The following is a 19,614-nucleotide window of genomic DNA, read 5'->3' as shown; positions in this document are numbered from 1 at the left end:
TTTTAAAATACATTAAATAAAAAACTTTCGTCAAAGAATCGAGAAATAATTACAAATATATCTTGTTACTATTTTTTTTTTATGTAATTATTAAGTTTTTTCAGTAAATTTGTACCTTTTTGTTCAAAATACGAACATTTTATTGAAAAATATACTCCATTGTAAATTCATAGATGTCATTATTTCAGAAATAAATTATTTTTTTGTTATCGAGATTTGGTAGATAAAAATTGATTGATTTCGAGTTTTGAGAGCAAGTATTCACCTAAACTGCAATTTACAAGAACATCTCGCCCAAATTTTTAATGAAAAATAGTTTTTTAGATTTTCGAATAGAAATTTATTTTCTCCCCTCTCCCATAAAAAAAATGCAGATATAATTTTAATTTCAATTACGCTATCAAAATTATTTTAAAAACATATATATTTCAGACCATTACACGTAGTTTCACCCTGAAGGAACAAATCAGTATGAAAAATGAAATAATACTTTCCCCTAAATACCGACAGAATAAACTGAGAAAACTGTTCGATTTCCAGACGTTCCCTTACCAGACAAACGTGATAGTAATTCAGTTATTGGTTTTCGCCGACTCGCATCGGTTGACATTCTTTGAGATATCCAAATCGATATTTTTCCCTTTTTTCTTTTCCCTTTTTACCTTGATCCCCTATTGTGCCTACTTTCTCCAATAAAACGCAATCAAATTTACGATTCATTTTTATTCTTTTTCTCTTTTTGGACCCCATCCTCCAATGGATATAAAAATCTTCGCTCTACCCTTAAGAAATGCACTTTCAAACTTTTAATTAACTCCAGCTTCGGCAACTTGTAAAAAGCTATAAAGGAAAGAAAAAATAATAAAAATGGCGATATATACCTTCGCTGGTCGTGTTCTTTTTTAGTAACTCTCTTTTTTAAATATTTCTTTTTTTTTCTCAACTACCGCCATTTGAATTTCGAGTCTTCCTGTTCTGATTAGCACTTTGGTCACGCATGGCCGGATATACTTTTCAATTACTTACTGTCGGTTACTTTTTTTTTCTTATTTAAGTAAGTAACCGTTTTTTTTTATCGAGATAGCTATTATGAACTGCTTTAGTAGCTAAATTTATATTAATTGCTTTTTTTTTCCTCTGAAAAATCAAGCGATGCGATTAAGTAATGTTCGTGATAATTATTGGATATAATAATAATTCAAAGCCTCATAGTGTAGTGCAAATTAAAATTTAAAACGATAATCTGAAAAAAGTATGCATAAACTGTTTCAATATAGATTGGAAATTGAATTTGCATTGATTTTATTTATAATTCTGGTTTTAAAAGTACTTGAACATTTTTTTCGCAATGCCCACCTGGAGAATGACCTTCCGTCATGCAGACATCTGAAGGGCAGATTTGTTGGCCACTTTTTCAGGGGCACCATATTGGGTGGGCCAACGATGCTCTCACAGTGAAGACAGATAGTACAGAGAATGAAAGAACATCCATACCTTGCCCGGGATTCGAACACAGAACCTTTCTTATGCAAGGCCAGCTCCCTGACCCCTACACAGGGCGGTCGGCAAGTGCTTGAACATAAATTTTTCAATAACTGATAATTTTTTGCTATATATTTTTACAGAATTATCACTTTTACCTCGCATTACAGAATTACTTATCAATTAAATTACTTAGAAATTTCATATTTGTTTTTGTTTTGCTTTTACTTTGCACTTTTAACACATTTCCGGAAGCAAAATTACAAGCAAGCGAGCAAAACCTGTGGTGGCTCAGGGGATAGAGCGTTCGACTTCTAATGAAGTGAACCGGGTTCAAATCTGAACGATGGCTGGTCGATATGAATTTCACACACGGCACCCACACTGACCGCAGTGCTGACGTAAAATGTAGTCAGTGGTTGACGGATCATTGGTTAGAGTCCCCTTGCCGTCAGACTAACCGTGGAAGTTTTTTGTGATTTTTCTCTTCGCGTAACTTAAATGCGGGTTAGTTCCATCAAAGAGTCCTTCGTGAAGGAAACTTTCTCCCAATGCTTGATCCAGGAGTTCCCTTGTCTTCTGGATTGGGTTCAAAATTACAAGGCTACGGAGTTGAGCATTAGTAGTCGTAAATCCGTAAAATTGCGTCGTCTGTTCAACGATGGTTATAAAATATAAAAAAACAAGCGCGCATGATGAGTTGTGAATCGACCCGGTTTCGAATGCCAGCCATGGCCGGTTGATGCGAATTCTACACCCGGCTCCCGCCAACGACAGTGCTGACGCAAAATATAGTCAGTGGTAGACGAATCATGGGTTAGAGTCTCCTTGACGTTAGGCTAACCGTGGGAGGTTTAGTGGTGTAAGGAAAATGCGGGTTTGCTCTATCAAGAAGTTCTCCATGAAGACAAATTTCTCCCAATACTTGACCCAGGAGTTCTCCTGTCTTCTGAATTTAGTTCAAAATTACAAAGCTACGGAGCTGAACATTGGTTATCCTAAATTCGATATTGTATCGACTGTACAACAAGATTTATAAAATATAATAAAAAACAAATTTTGTGCAAACTCATCGTATACACCTGCAGAGGTGGTCCTCCAATTTCAAGCTCTCACCCCATTAGGATTGGATTGATTTTTTTTTTTTTGAAGGTTTAGAAAGCTGGAAAATGCAATCATGGATGTTTTTTTAAGGTGAAGAACCATTTCCCATACACTTGCCTGAAATTTCTTACACTTGAGATTTTTGAAATTTGAATTGCGTAAAATTTGTAGTCAGTTCGAGTAAAAAAAAAATTCAATTCCTCACTTTAAACATAAAGAATTTTGCCGAAGTTTGAAGTAAACATGAGAGCAAATCCTATTTCGTTTTCCTTTCGTTAAAAATAGGGACGTTTAGAATTGTTATTTTAGTTGCACGAAGTTCACGTTTCTAAATTTAATCGAAGTATTTGACATTTTCACGTAGCATCTTACTCCTTCATGAGCGTGCTTTCTGCGCAAGCTCATTAAAAAAAGGAGGTTGTTCTGTAATAACTGCGCTGCACAGAACTTACGTACATAAGCGTGTGAGATCCTAAGCAAAAATGTTCAATCTCTAAACACAAACTAATTTTATTTTATTTTATAACCGCCGTTGAACAGCCCACCCAATTTTACGGGTTTACGACTACTAATGTTCAACTCCGTAGCCTTGTAATTTTAAACTAAATTCAGAAGGCAGGGGAACTCCTGCATCAAGTATTGGGAGAAATTTGTCTTCAGAGAGAACTTTTTGATAGAGCTAACCCTCATTTTCCTCACACGGAGAGAAAAACCACTAAACCTCCCACGGTTAATCTGACGGCAAGGAGACTCTGACCCATGATTCGTCTACCCCTGACTATGTTTTACGTCAGCGCTGTCGTTGGCGGGAGTAGAATTCGTTTCAACCAGCCATCGCTGGGATTCGAAACCAGGCCGTTCTCCCTGAGCCACCACGCATCATGCATGCTTGTTTTTTTAGTTCAAGTTAAGTGCCCTAAACTTGAAGCATTGCGATGATTTTAAACTCTCTATATAATCTTGGAGGGAAGAATTATTTGGGATATAGAACTAATAAATAACTTAAATATTTTAAGAGTTATTAAACTTTTTTAAAAGTCACCTTTTTGGCAACATTTTCAACATAGATGAAAATTATCAAAATCACTGCTTTGTTCTCAGTTTTTGCAAATTTTTTTGAGCCCAGATAATGCAGCATTGGAGTAAGTTTTTAAATATTAAAAAATTAGACCACCGAAACTTTTCATTTTCGCAAAACTGTAGCTTTTCTCCATACTGACGTTTTGAGACAGGGCTCGAAAAAACTCAGAAACTTTGCCCGTCCCCGAGGACGGCTTGTCCAACTATGTACCCGTCCTCCTTTGAAACTAACCCGTCGCTTCTAAATAAATAAAAATATAATTTTCTCTTATTTATTGCTAACAATTATATAAATTGCACAATGAATTAGTGGTTACTAGGATTGCAAATACTAGAATAACATTATACGGTAATAAAAGAAATACTAGGTTACTAATAGTAAAACCTAGTAGTATTTCTTTAATGAAATAATTTATTTCTTTAATAAAATAACTTAAATAACAAAGGTTATTTGTCAATTATCATGTCAATTTATCCGATGGTACTGCGTTTTTTAAAATAATCAAATACGACGTTTGCCAGTTCCACAATCAAGCCAATGATTTACAGAGGTTTCTGCACAGAAATCTGGAAGAAGTTTTTCATTTAGGTAGATGTTCATAATTGCGGTTGACGCTTCTTGTTTAAGACCAGTACGTAATGTGTTTTTTTGTAAGTACATTGCTGAAAAGCCCCTTTCAACCGCTGCAGTACTCCCAGACAGAGAAAACATCAATTCCACCATACGCAGTATGTTGCTGTATTTCGAGATTAGTGGGTAATTTTAGAAGTGAGGAGCTAGACTCCTGTAAGATAACAAAAATTGAAAGTATATCACGAACATTAACGGGAAAATGGCTGTCCGCGCGGACGTTGGATTCGAGAAATTTGTTGTCCGCGGAGAATTTTTGACCGCCGAGGACGGGCGGTTTTTCGAGCCCTGTTTTGAGACATTTTCAAAATAAGCGTAGACAGTGCTGGCTTTCGGAAATAAGCATCATTTATTAAGACGGAGCCCTTATCATGGGCGTCAATAGATGGAGAAATCTAGCATCTGATTCAACCAAACGGAAACGACTTGTTGGGACAGATTTGGTCCATACTGAAGGAAGAAGAAATATCGTTTACGAAACGAATTTTACTATAAGATATTTTGATTAACGCACTTTGTTTTGGCAATGTGGAAACTCACATAAAATTTAAAAGTACTCAATTAGTCTGTAAATGTAAGTGCAACGAAAAATTTAATGAATAAAAGGGAAAAGGACAGTGCGGGATCAATAAGCACATATTTTTTTTAAAAATGTCATTCATTTTAACAATTTTCTGGTGATTTCTGAAAATTCTGTAGATTCAAATGAAAATGGAAAATCGCTGCTAAAACACGTAAAAACTATCGAAAAATATGCTAGTATTTTTACTAAGCAGATCGTTTAAGCATGCAATAAATAGTGAGGCAATAGGTTTCGATTAAATAAACAAACAAGTTGATAGTATAATAATGAATATACACTTTATTTACAAATATTTATACAAATTGATTTTTTGTAAAAACATGGCATCAGAATAATCATGTGTCATACAAATTTTGAATCAGCACAAATGCTTGCTGAGCATGAAAATAAATCTAATACAACGACGACGTATATTTTTACTAAAAAATTGCTTAAAATATTTAAAATATATTTTTGTGCGTCAGCAGAAATCATAAAAGTATATTACAAATTGTTTGATATAGAATATTCTTTACTTTTAAACAAAATATCTTACAGTTTGTTAACAATGCAATAGTAAATTAATAAACATAGATTGAAAACAAATTTGCACAAATATTGAAAAATATTTGCACAGATTATAAAAATTGAAATAAAAAAGTATAATAGTTTTTATTGTTAAATTAGACAGTTTACGTAAATAACGGTTAAAAAACGTATATGATTTTAAAAAAATTCGTCGTAAATTAAGAAATATTCAATTTTATAGGTTTCGTAAACACATTGTTAGAAAAATACAATAAAAATGAAAAAAAAGCAAAGTTTTGAATAAACTACATAAAAACACAGATCTACAAGAAAAAGTTGTAGTTGTTTTATTAAAAAGAAAGAGTTAAATATAAATGTAATGCTGTAGCACAATTTGTGGACAAAGGTTGTAATTTCTATCATTAAAGCTGTTTAGATTTTTCATTTAATTTATTATAGAAAAAAAAAATATTTCTCGAAAAATAGTTTTCTCGAACAAATTAATTATTTTTTGCTATTTTCAGATAAAAGAAAGCCAATTTCAATCTACTTTTAGTTGCAAATGTATTATTTATTTTTGCAACAATATGTTTATAATTATAATAATTTTATTCAATTTGGAAAAACCTCGAGCTCAGATGAGACACCGAAATTAAGTATTAATTAATTGTAAAAATATTTCAAAAATAAGATAGAAGTTTTAAAGTAATATCTTTAAATTTCCTAAAAGCACTTTCAATGAATAATATAATATTGATTTCAGAAGCATTACAAAATTTCACCTTTTATAACAATTGCTTTCAATATGTTTTGGAATTTGTCTCTCTTTAAACTTCAATTGGAATGAATTTTTATAAAATAGATAATCTAAAAAAATATATCACAATTATTTATAAAGAGGAAATCAAATACAAAGTTCTTTTCTTAATTCAATTCCCATTCCATTACGGAACGGAACGTTTGGCGAACGTCTTCCCCTTGAAGACAATATCATGAAACACACTCAAATGGAACAAGCTCAGAAACATATATTGAGTTACCGGACGATATAGAACGAATTTCGAACATTCCTTCAGGATTTCGAAAAGCTTGTAGAAGAGAGCACTAACACAATTTTCATTGCCTGATATGATTTGTGGAAGGGCCTTTTCCTTCAATTACCCTTCCTGTCATAGCCATCCGAAGTCCCTGCCCACCATCTGATAAAATTTGAGGTTGAAGGGCCTATAAAAGTCCCTTAACCTCGTTATAGTGGATGGAGTAATATCGGGGTGAGTTCTGCCCTTGGTCTTGCCCAGGCAGTGTGGATTCCCGTTGCCTTCGGACTTTTTAAGACAAGGGAATCCTTTGGTCTCGTTAAAATAGAAGTGCTTGTCGGTTATAATCCTCTTCAGACCAAGGAAGTCCTGGACAAGGGCCATTTCACCTGCAGGGTCCTTGATGAGATTCTCTCCACTTACAAAGTGGATTTGTCTCAAGTGGAAGAATTTTATCCACCATTCCAGAAACCTGGAGTACACACCGATCCTGATGGCACTCCAGGACGTGTCCACCAATCCGGTGGTGGAGTTTCGAAACGTCATTTTGTCGAAGGATGGACTGGTGCCCAAGCCTCTCTTGCTGGCTGTTTGGGTGTAGTCCGAGATTGCTCTCGTGACTGGGTCTCTGACCACAACAATGAGCTTCACCAATGGCGACATGCGATGAAGACGATGAGGAACTTCTCTAGTGATGAAGTAACTTGGAGTTTTTTCCATTGTTATTTGGCCATCCAAACTCGTCGGCATTTGTTGTCTGCAATAGTAAAGAAAAAGTTATAAAATAAATGTAGCACAATGTCTTTGATTTTTACAAAATAATATTTAGATACTGTTGATGGGTGAAAAAATACATTGTGAAAAATACATAGAGATGATGATGTGAAAAAATACATTTGTTTATTTTCTTACAGGGTAAACAATAGTGATTGGTAACTGCTCATCCTACAAGTTAAAATATTACTTGTAATGAAGTAATGTAGATTGAATTTCGAAAGGTTTTATTTATCTTTTTATTTTATTTTGTCACACATAAATAGTCGTTCATAGGGTCAACTGATCGGTCCTGAAATTTTACCCCTTCCGAAATATCTTTTACATCTTAAACCTATTATGTTTGTTAGAAACTCAATTTTTACTTAATGAGGAATCCCTTGTCCTGCTCGTTGCGCTCATTACCCCTCGTACCTGCTATCTCTGCTCCTTTCAAACTGCTTCCCTTGTTCATTGGATACTGATTCATTTTAGTTTGTCTTTGTATGAGTGATGGCACTGTTTCTAAAAACAGTTCACAAAACTCTGCGAAATATAATTCACAATTATAAATTTCAGTATTTGGATATCAGATTCAACAGTTTTAATTTTTTTATTCAATCATAAATCCGAAAAAATGAGTAAAAAGACATGCACCGTAAGAACTTTTGGGTAGTGTCTCTTCGAATTTCAGGTTGAACAACCGAAAGAATTTTGTTAAGGAACACTTTAAGTTTACACCAATTTTAACATTGATATACACTTTAGAGAATAGTAGTCAAATCTAAACACCAATCCTAAAAAATATTCCAGGCATTACATTATCTATGAATTATTTTCACTACCGAAGGCACCAATTTTGGTATATTACTGATATCACCAGTAGATTGTTTACAACCGAGTACAATATGGCTTGAACTTATAGTTATCTTCAATGCTACGAAACATCTACAGAAGCAAGATGTTTTTAGTTATGTAATAAGGAGAATTATATTTTATTTCTTAAGTATCGGTCAATAGTATTAAATATTTTTCTTACATTTCATTTCGATCCGCATCTGTTCTGTTAACCCTAGTTCGAATTCAAAATAATATACTACATGTGCTGTGTGTATGTTTGATTGACAAACTAATTTTATTTTAAAAATTAGTATTTGTATGTATCCGAAATTAATGATTCTTACTTTATATTGTATCCTGAATATAACTTTTTATTCACTCTTACGTGTATCACATCTTACAGTAGCGAGAAATTTCAGTGTTACTGAATATCAAAAATAGTACCAGTTATTTTACACCAAATAGTGTAAAAGAACATTTTTTGTGTTTCATTAAACCAAGAACTACCATGAACGAAGAATTAAGTATGATCATCAATTTGGTGCAAAAGAATTCCCCCCATTTTTTGTCTAAAGATACACTAAAATGTCTTACAATGTAGTAACAAAAGAAGTAAAATAGTAATGTTCCAGGTTTGAAACACAAATTTAGGCTGAATATGGTATTCAACATAAGTAGCACAAAGGTTTGTTAATTTGGTTGATTATGTTCTACTTATTCATCAAAATGCCTCTCTTCGTAAACTATTACGCCTCATTAAAACTGAAATATCTCTCTCAACTATTAGGTAACCTGCCTAAATTAATAAACGGAATTGAAATGAAAATACAGCACAGTTTGTTTTGGTTCCTAATTTTTCATTTCTGCCCAAGTTAAAGCTCAATTCGTTTTGGGTTTTCATTGCCATCGTGAGAACAGAAATTTACTCGGTTTTGTGGCCATGTATTATTAATTAATGTAATGTAGTTAATAAAATTTAAAAAATTGTGGTGTTGAATTTTATATTTAATTTTTAAAACTTTTAATATCCAATAAGTTTATCCATAAGGCATCCCTGGAATTGCTGCCTTGTAGAGTTTAAGATTTTGGATCCTTCTTTTCAGTTGTAGTTTTTTTATCATTGGTAATTTTGAGTGATTTAAGATGCTTTGGAATTTTTTTCTTTACATCTAGTTCAAGGTTTTCCGCTGTATGGAAAGAGAAAATTGAACAATTACCTGAAATTATTCACAAACTTTCAACTACAAGAAAATGAGACCAATAAAAAAAATGTTGCAAAATAGAGTTTCCTCTAGATCTTGATCCTCCAGGCTTTCCGTCTATTAATCTTTTGACATTTTTTCCAAGACCATTTTTAGGATGTGTACAAACCATTAGATTATTTTTTTATTATATATACTAAAATGTATGGTTTCTCATATTTTTTATCGATTTCTTTCTTTGTTCTGATCCTCCAATGTCAATCCTCACAAATTGAACCAAAAACCTTCCATAAAATTTTCTTTTCCCATATGCTTAAGAGATCAGAAATATATAAAGCAAATAAAACTATCGCTATTTATTGCTGCAAATATTTCCTAAATACATTTATTATTTATTATCTTCCATATTCTCCCCACGAAGAATATTTTTATTCTAAAATTGAAAAGGGTAATTTTTATAGCATCTTCCCCATATTCATCCCTCTTTATAAGCATTTTTATTCTCTATGACTTCACATAATAAAAGAACCCCCGAATAGACCAGGTGACACTGACATATTAAGCAAGAAGGACTGGGAGAGGGGAGGATCGTCTGCACGAGGAACTCAAACCTTGATAACATATCCAACAACGCAGAAGGGACCGCGATACTGACAAAAATAGAATGCCTTGAATAACAAAAAACATAGCTCCATAGAAACATAGCTCCAGAAATTCGTCAGGAGTTGTCATATATTTTTTCCACCTTAGCATATTAGAAGCCGCTGGACCGTACGTATTTTTTCTTTCCTTTTTTTCCGACAATCCCGAATCTTTTATTGTCAGAGATTTCTGTTGCGTTTCCTCTTGAATGGATTTTCTGGTAGCTTTATGGAAGAAATATAAAGCTGAGGGGACCCCAAATCTTATTTTTTCTCTTAAAGAACAACCCTGGTGTAATGTTGCTTTCCATATTTTTTATTATCTTTTTTTATGGTGCCTATTTTAGTACCGTTTTGTATGTTAAATTTGTTTTATATAAAAGAAGAAGTATGCGTAATTTAATATGTCTTGGTTTTTTTTCGTCTTGTAGCTTGGAGTTTCGGCACAACCATTTTCTGCTATTAAATATTGCGTTTAAAAAAATAAATATTTTAAATAAATATCTTTATTTTCCAATGTTAATGAAAGTATTTGAATCATGGATGCAATACACTTTGAAGATAGTTTGCGCAATAAAAAAATCAACGTGACCAAATTTCAAAATTGAGACTTTATATATCTGGCATTTTCATATTATTATAAAACAAAAAATATTCTTTTAATGTTAATAAATTTTGTTTTATTAGTTTTAAAAATTATCCTTTAGCGTTCATAGCATAAGCAGTGGAAGGAAAGTAGTTACAAAGTTGAAACTTACCCTTACGCTTATTATCAAAGCGGAAACTTATCACTTTTCGGAACTTATCACTTACATTGTTTTTTAATTTGTACGGCAGTATACAGTATTAGAAAAATACATTATATTAAAGCTTCGATAACGATCAACCTATCTTTCTTATTCCTGTACAGTACGCAAAAACGAGAAATGAACACCATGAATAATTTTGATTTAATGATCAGATTTTCCCGTACTATAGGACTCAATCTTACTGGTTCAAGGACCTGATCCATATATGATAATTAATTCATGCCAACGATGTTTTAAGTTACTAAATTAGACACATTCACTGAATTAACATACACTTTTTCCAAGAGATTTAGATTCCTTACCTCAAAATATGCGAGATGAACGCAATAGTTTTGAAAAATCAAATACTTAAAAAAGTCGTGTAGTTAAAATTTGATTTCTAAAGAGTACTAAATAAGTATTCTACTAACTAACTAATTGACGCAACTAAGTATTCGATGATAACTAACTCGTTAACTATGCATTCGACAATAAGTATTAAGTATTCGACTGATTCCGTTCAAATTGCAAAGTTTGATTTTGAAAGTCTATTTATATATTCGATTATTATCAACAACAAAAAAATAATAAATAGTTATTTAAATTATTTTTTGCACGGACTAATCTTCGGATATATGAATTTTATAATTGTATCCAAAAACTTTTCAATTCACCTAAAGATATATCGAGATATGGCGAAATACTCATAAATAAAAATTAGCGCTGAGAAGTCCAAACTTTGAACCGTTTTTTCTAACCAATGAAACCATATTTTCCACATATCAGCTTCTCCACATATTTTGAGTGTAAGGATTCAAATCCATTGAAAAAAACACATTTTATTCGGAGAAACTGAACTGTATTGTCTTATTTCGTAAATTATACTAATGTCTACAGTTATCAATAAGAATATCTTAAACCACTATCGTGAATCTTTAAGATTGAGTCCTAATGCGTGAAAATCTTATCTATAAATCATAAGTTACTCTTTTTACTGAACTCCAAAAATACGGACCTTCCTGTATAACTTTTGATTTAATGATCGGACCTTCACGTTCTAGGACTCAATCATAATGGTTTGTGGAGGTGACCTCAAATATGCTGATTAATAGTGCAAACAATATTTTAAGTTACAAAATCAGACGCAAAAACGTACTTTTTCTAAATAAACATGCCCTTTTTTTAACCGATTCGGATTTCGAACCCCGATGATATAGGGAGTAGCCGTAATCTAGGAAATATAGTCTACATAGTTTGGTCAGCAGAGCGATCCAAAGTCTGGACCCTTAAATGTTAATTTTACTTTTACGTTTTTTGTCATATATCGAGAACTTTTTAAGCTAATTTAAAATATTTTCTGAACACAGATACAATATTCTTTAATTCAAAGATGATTCCACGGAAAAATACATTTTAGTAAATTTTTTTTTTATTTATCTTTATTATTTTATTAAGTAATAGTCAGCAAAGCTTTTGAATTGTAAGGTATGCAATTTTTTGAATCATTTTAAAATATGTATTTTTACATTGCAAAATACAAAATTTGAATGACATAGGTTGAATAGTTTCTGAGAAATCAAATTTTAACAGTAAGACTTCTTTAAATTCATTTACGACTATACTATAATTTTCTATATATATGACTACCTTAAATCAAAAATTTATTAACATATTTGAGGTTATTCACTCAATTATTAGATCAACTATTACGGTCCGTTATGGGTGGTCCGTTATTTCTTGGCGAACTGTACATATTTCCGAATAATGTAATATTTTTGCAGACGTTTAACAACAGATTACTATGGCTTTAGATCTGAAGTTTAAAAAGCATATAAATAACGAATTCGTCGTGCCCCTTAACGAACGAAAAAAAAATAAGTTACGGGTGCACTTTTTAGAAAAATTGTTGGATGAGAGTTATGGATTTATAAAACAGGGAGTGCAACGTAATCTAATTTAAAACTTATTATGAATTAAGAAAAAATATAAAATGCCTATCATTATTCAATGATAATGATCATTACCTATTCAATAAAGGAAATAGATCTTCAATAGGTGGAATTGCCATTTCAAAACGAACAATACAGAAAATTAAAAACGGACCACTTAGAACAAGATCTAATAATCGGATTTTTTCGTTCTAGGTCTTAATCTTAATGGTTTAAAGTGATGATCTCAAATATGCTAATTAATTTGGGCAGACGATATTTTACGTTATGAAACCCGACACAAAAACTCACTTTCCCACAGTAAACATACCTTTTTTTGACAGAATGAAATATCTGATCCCAAAATATAGTGGCTGCCTGCGATCTGGGAAATATGGTCCCTTGGCTAGGAGAGAGGTCCAAACTTCAGACCCTTGAATTTTACTTTTTTCGTATTTCGCCATATCTTGAATACTTTTAAACTTAAGTGAGCAATTTTCGCATACAATTATAAAATCCGTGAAAGGGTCGCAGATTTAAATTTAAATTTCTCATGAACTATTTGATCAATTTAGCTGGAATTTTTCATTTTATCTCATAAAATTACATTCTATTGTAAAACGTAAAAAAATTGTTTATTCATATAATAAATTCATATTCGTCATAAAAAAAACATGTTTATTCAGAGAAAGTTAGCTTTTGTGACTGATTTTATAACTTAAAGTATCGTCTGCATATTTGACTTCACCCTATAAAACCCATTTGATCAAAAGTTATTCTAAGTGTTCTATTTTATTATCACTATACATTTTCATAGGCGCACGTTTTAAGATATGTCCAATATAAATAGTTCACCAACAATTTATTGCCATGTATAAGTATTTTATTTCCAGTGGCGTAATTTTATTTTCTAAATTGTGAAGATTTAAAAAGAAACTAAATTTTCTGGAGAAAACTTAATTGTTTGCACGGATCAACAGATAAATGTAGAATTTAACTAGGCACATAAAATCCATCAACATTTGATGACATTCTTGCTTCTACTATCGCCAATTCTCGCGCCAAAATCTATTCGAGTGTCTACTTTCAACTCAAAACTCTCCAAAACAATTCAATATACGTTTTAATACCTCACAATAGTCGAGAATAAAAATAAGAGGAAAAAATGCTCCAGAAAAACGAAGTTAAGAGCCTCTACTATTCGAACCATTGATCAAAAGAACTTTTTTATTCCATCGAACCCTGGCCTCTTCCACACGTTCTCTCAATCCTGTAGCAAATAGAAAAGGACTGGAAGAACTGTTTTTATTTCATTTCATTTCCCTTTTTTTCTTTTATTCTTTCGTTCCATCATCCCTTCTCCCAGAGGCCACACTATTTCTTCGAAGAATGCCCCCGAAAGAAAAAAAAGAAAAAAAGAAAACATTCCTAGCGAGGAAAGAATGGAAAGAGGATTTATCCTTTTGCCGATGTACAGCTCTCTTTCGGTTAAGTTGCTTTAGGGATTTGGGCAAGAATAAAAAAGAGAATAAGTCATATATTTCGGAATAAACAAAAACATTGCGGTGTTGTTGTAACTGGAAAATGGAAAAAAGTGAGGATTTTTTTAATACTTTTTATAAAAAGAGGGGAAAAAAAGGAAAAACTATATTTGAATATAAACTGCAGTATCAATTTTATTTGAAACATTATCTTGTTGAATATTTTGTATGAAGCTTAATCGACTCATAAATCAAAAACACGTAAAATTTTGTAAGACGTTATAGCCTTCATTTGATTTATTTATTTATTTATTATTATTATTTTTGTATTTTTTTCTCGTACAAGACCCACTTAATATTTACAGTGGGATAAAAAAAATAAATCTGAACTGGATTCATGACACACTTAACATTTTTTTTTGATTCATTGAAGAAAACAGAAAAAGCTTTTATTTTCCTTAAGTTATTCGTAGACTTGCAAAACATTTTCTGCTTTTGACATTGCGGTGTTGTTGTAACGGCAAATGGAAAAAAAATGTAGAAATTTTTTCAATACTTTGTAAAAAGGGAAAAAAATGTACGAATAAAAACACAATTTTGATTTTATTTGAAATACTATTTTACCGAATGTTTTTCATGAAACTGAATGGATTCGTAATCCAATAAAAAAAAATTGCAAAATCTTTGCATCAGGTTTTTGCTTCTAATTTGATCTGTTTGGAGTGATTGTTTATCCATATCTTTTGAATTCAATTCTCACTTAACATTATCAGTACACAGTAACTGCGATGTAATTCCATATTCGAAATTGTATAAACGAAAACTTGATTAAAACTCAGAACCAAATAAAAATTCTTATACACTTTAATGGAAGTATTTAAATTTAAACACCAGGAAATGGTAATGCTTAAACCAATTTTTATCTAATTTATAAACCCCTTCTGGTGGCAAAAGTAGGTTGTTAAATGTCGACTTCAAAAAGTTGTAACTTTGTTGTCGTCACGAAAGCTGCGTGCACAGAAGCTGAGCAGAACTGTTACAAAATGAATATGTTTTTAGTTTTCGTAATAATTGCAATTATATTCTCATAACATAATTTATATGAATGCGTCAGCCATAGTAAAATTTTTTATACGATTTAAGTTCTGTCTGCTTCAGTTTCACTAAGCCTAACTCGAATTCATTTTAATGTTCTCTTTGTGCTATTGCTACAGTTGATTGAAACAGTTTTCTTATTTCTAGAACTGTTGCGTGCAAATATTCAAAATTATTTGTTTGTTTTTGTATATTATATTTGTATCTCAAAAGTACTGAACACCAAAATGGTGGCCACTATTTTGCACTAAAAGAAGTTTAATATAACATTCGGTGTTTCATTACTCCAAAAAACTATTATGTGTATGTGATTTCACTAAGTTTATTATCCTTTCTATTTAATTAAAAGTTGACAAAATTTATGAGGTGAGAATACATAAAAATATTGCACAGCACAAGAATATAAAAACTACACAACTGAGCCTAAAATGCATCTCCACTTCTGAGACATTTAAAACTTGGTTTAAGGGCGGTATTCGGAGCTTTTTCTTATAAAAAATTTAAAAAAAGAACAATCGTTTAAGTATCTGAAATGCGAAACAAATCCAGAATTTTAAACTACACTGTAAAAAAATTTTTATAGCACCACAAATGGTGGCAACTACTTTACACCAAAGTGGTGTATTCAAATACCATACATAACTGTCGGTTTTTAGTGATTCATTACACTAAAAGCCAAGGTAGTTCTTGGTTTTGTGAAACACCAAGATGGTTCTTTTGCACCACTAGATGTAAGGAAGTTGTCCTCATTTTTGATTGTAAGATAGTAGTCACCATTTTTGATATTTAATAACACTAAAATTTACAATTATAGCAAGATACGGTGCACGTAAGAATCAATAAAGTTATTTTTACGTAATAATATAAAGTAAGAATAATTAATTTATGATGCATATGCACACTAATTCTTAAGATAAAATTTGTTTATGAATTATTAACATTAAAGGAACACAATTAAAACATTAAAACAGCCCAGTTAGAACATTTAGATGAATTTGAACAAGGTTTAGCAAAGCAAAATTGAAAAGAAATTAAATATTATCAAATTATTTAATATAATTGATAGATTTATCCAAAACTCCTAATGAGAACATAATTATTTTTTTACCCAATTAAAAGCTTGCATGCCTTTTATAACAGTTAAATTCTGTTTTTTTGGAATGTTCAGCAGCGACAATAAATTTTCAGTTTTTCGTGATCGATTGTAAGCAATCTAACAGGTTTCCAAACGTTCACCAAAATTGGCGAGAATAATCCATGAATGGATTAAATGTAGCTCAAGTTTACGTAAGCTTTCTCAATTATTAGTGTTTAGTTTAACTACTTCTTTTAAAGTGTTTATAAACACTCAAGTTGGTATTAACTTGAATTAAAATATTCATTCACACAGTTTTCGGACTTTTTCAAAACAAAATTCAGATAAGTATCGCGCCACACTATTCTGTCGTAAAAAAATATCTGGGATTTAATGCTTACAAAAATGAGTAATCAAATATTCAAATACTCAAAAATGAGTATTCAAGTTATTTAAATTTCTAAGAAATCACCATTTAGTCTATATGTTTTCGACCTAAACGAAAATATTCAAAACCAATAAATATTTTACAATGTTTGCATTTTTTATTAGTTCAAATACTGTAGCGTTGGAGCAATTTTTCAAAAAGAAGGTTTCAAGCACTTTTGGCAACAACAAATCCGCTGTAAACATTAATCCGCCAGTAATCCTGTAAACCCATTTTTACAAGTAATCTTCTAAAAACATTAATCCATAAGTAACTGTGTTAAACTATTGTTATAACTAACCATGTAAAACCATTAATCCACAAGTATCCCTGTAAAACCATTGGTACAAGCAACCATGTTAAGCCATTAAACTACAAGTAACCCTGCTTAACCAATGCTACAAGTAATCCTGTAAAACCATTGTTACAAGTAATCTTGTAAAACTATTGGTACAAGTAACTATAAAAAACCATTGGTACTAGTAACCCTGTAAATCTATTAATCCCCAAGTAACCTTATAAAACCATTGTTTCGGCAGCAGTCAAAATACACTAACAAGAGAAGTATACATCCCGTATAATCCACAAGTATCCCTGTAAAACTATTGGTACAAGCAACCATGTTAAGCCATTAAACTACAAGTAACCCTGTTTAACCAATGCTACAAGTAATCCTGTAAAACCATTGGTACAAGTAATCCTGTAAAACCATTGATATAAGTAACCCTAAAAAACCATTAGTACAAGTAACCCTGAAAAATCTATTAATCCCCAAGTAACCCTATAAAACCATTGTTTTGGCAGCAGCCAAAACACACTAACAAGAGAAGTATATACCCCGAAAATTCCTAATAAGACAAATTTACGTTTGAATTAATGACTATGGTGGAACACCTGGAGTAGGGTACAAATTAGATGCCAAATCTGTCCCAAAGGTGGAATATGCCCTATTAAAGTTTCAGTCCATTCATTTTTAAACTATAAAAAACTTTCTTGCTGACGCGTATAACGGTTTGGCTGTCCACTTTCTACCAAAGAGGTCCGTGGTTCAAATCCCAGGCAGGGAAGATTGAATTTTATCTCTATTTTTTATAATCGTCTGAATAAAAAAATGTATTCGCTCAAAAAGTTTTCGAGTTATAATGAAGCAAAAAAAGGTGTTAACATCAAGAAGTCTAAACTTACGACTTCTCTCCTCACCAAACTGTTAAGACCATATTTACCAGATTGCAGTTACCTCCCCCCCCCTATAATTTAAGAATTAAGAATCAAATCAGTAGAAAAAAGGGTTTGTTTATTCAGAGAAAAAAAAATTTGAGTCTAATTTCTTAATTTAAAATATTGTCTGCACTAATTATTATATTTTATGTCACCCCTATGGCCATGCTTGAAAATCTGCACTAAATCCACACTAAATGCACTAAATCCACAGTTAATCTATGTCACCGGTTTTTTTCCATGCAGTATACATTCATTCACTGCTAATTACTGTATTTCATGCACTGTATATTCAGTAGATTATATTTCCGTTTAATTCTACATCTTCTACTTTTTATTTATTAATAATAAAAGTGAGGAGACAATTTGTTAGATTAAAATTAATTCTTTGAAGTAATGAAATAAATTTTTTCTTTCAACACAACTTCAACCGCAATTATATATTAGGTTTCTTAAGCTGAAAAAATAATACATAATATGATGGGAAAAAAAAACTTGGAAAAAAATAAAATTAATGATGACAAAAGCACCGCTGATGCAATGAGCAAGATGAGATCACATTTCCGTTGTTATCTATTGTGCTAGTGCATCAATAACAAGCCTTAGAATGCAGAACACAAATAATAGGAAGTTTGGGGGGAAGTTTTTTTTCTGTTCTTTTTTTACGTATAAAACGGCCCATTGTCGGCATTTTGAATTGGTAAAACATTTTACAAGCTATCATTAGGGGGCCAAGAATAAAATTTCAGAGTTATGAGATAAAAAGAGGTCTTCTTTTTGGGTGTCTAACTTTTGTAGTGCGCTGCGAAACTGCGCTTTGTTAGAAGAGGGAAAAAGTGGGGCAGGTGCTGTATTTCGTGTATTGTATTTAACACTATAGTGGCCCTAAAGGATTTTTTTTTCTCTTTTAAATTTTTTTTTTTTTGAATCCCCATAGGGTTTGTACTTTAGTTTCGTTTCAAACCACCCTCGCAACCCAATTTATTAAGGGTCATATGCAAATGCGGTCATGCTTGTGAATAGATGACAACCAATCAGAATACATTATTAGCTGTCACTAATTCATATTATTCATGAATAAATAATTTTATTGCATTATTTATTTTACTAATGTTAGAAAGTTTCTTTTTTGCCTTTTCATGAAGTTTTTGGGGAATAACGATTAATCTTAAAAAAATTTATAATAAATAAAATATGAAATGGACGATTTTTGATTAGTAATAAGAAAATTGTACGAGCTGCGAATAAATCAGACATTTAACAGAATGAAATAATAAAAAATATGTGTGAAAAGAAAAAGTGAAATGTGATCTTTGAATAAAATGAGAAAGAAATTTATAAAACCTCATTTATTGATTTACTCATTTTAATAAATGCATATATAACAATAAATATAATCATAAAGCTGAAAATCAATGTAGATTTAAGCTGACATTTAAACATTATTTTCTATTGAATAAAGTGAAATAAAATTGTAGTTAAAAACTATCATTTGAAAAAAATAATATTTTCAAAAGAACTCTGAAGTAAGTCTTTGCATTTCTATCACATGTAGTTATTTTACTCATTTTCCTTTTTCGTTTCTAAGGGGATTTCCCTAAAAATGTTTGTCATTTTTTGCAATATTGTATTTATTTATTTATTCAAGTATTTATTTTTATGTATTCATTTATTGATTCTCATAGTTATGTTTTATTTATTTATTTAGTTTTTTTTTTGCTATACAACCTAGATGAAAGGGT

The 19,614-nt window shown here is 31.2% G+C and overlaps 1 protein-coding gene across 1 annotated transcript in view; it reads right to left on the bottom strand.

Moving 5' to 3' along the window:
- Nucleotides 1-5,132: 5,132 nt before the first annotated feature.
- Hs3st-B (Heparan sulfate 3-O sulfotransferase-B) overlaps nucleotides 5,133-19,614 on the bottom strand; it is a 34,711-nt gene continuing 20,229 nt past the window's right edge. The window contains exon 2 of the mRNA XM_016047921.4: nucleotides 5,133-7,181. Coding sequence (XP_015903407.1) covers nucleotides 6,557-7,181 — 625 coding nt within the window. The 3' untranslated portion in view covers nucleotides 5,133-6,556. The remainder of the gene's footprint in view (nucleotides 7,182-19,614) is intronic.

Source organism: Parasteatoda tepidariorum, chromosome 2, assembly GCF_982258835.1.
Source record: "Parasteatoda tepidariorum strain Cologne lab strain chromosome 2, Ptep-v5.0, whole genome shotgun sequence".
Taxonomy (NCBI): Eukaryota; Metazoa; Arthropoda; class Arachnida; order Araneae; family Theridiidae; genus Parasteatoda; species Parasteatoda tepidariorum.
The sequence above is the reverse complement of the archived record's forward strand: the minus strand, read 5'-3'. Positions and strand labels throughout refer to the sequence as shown.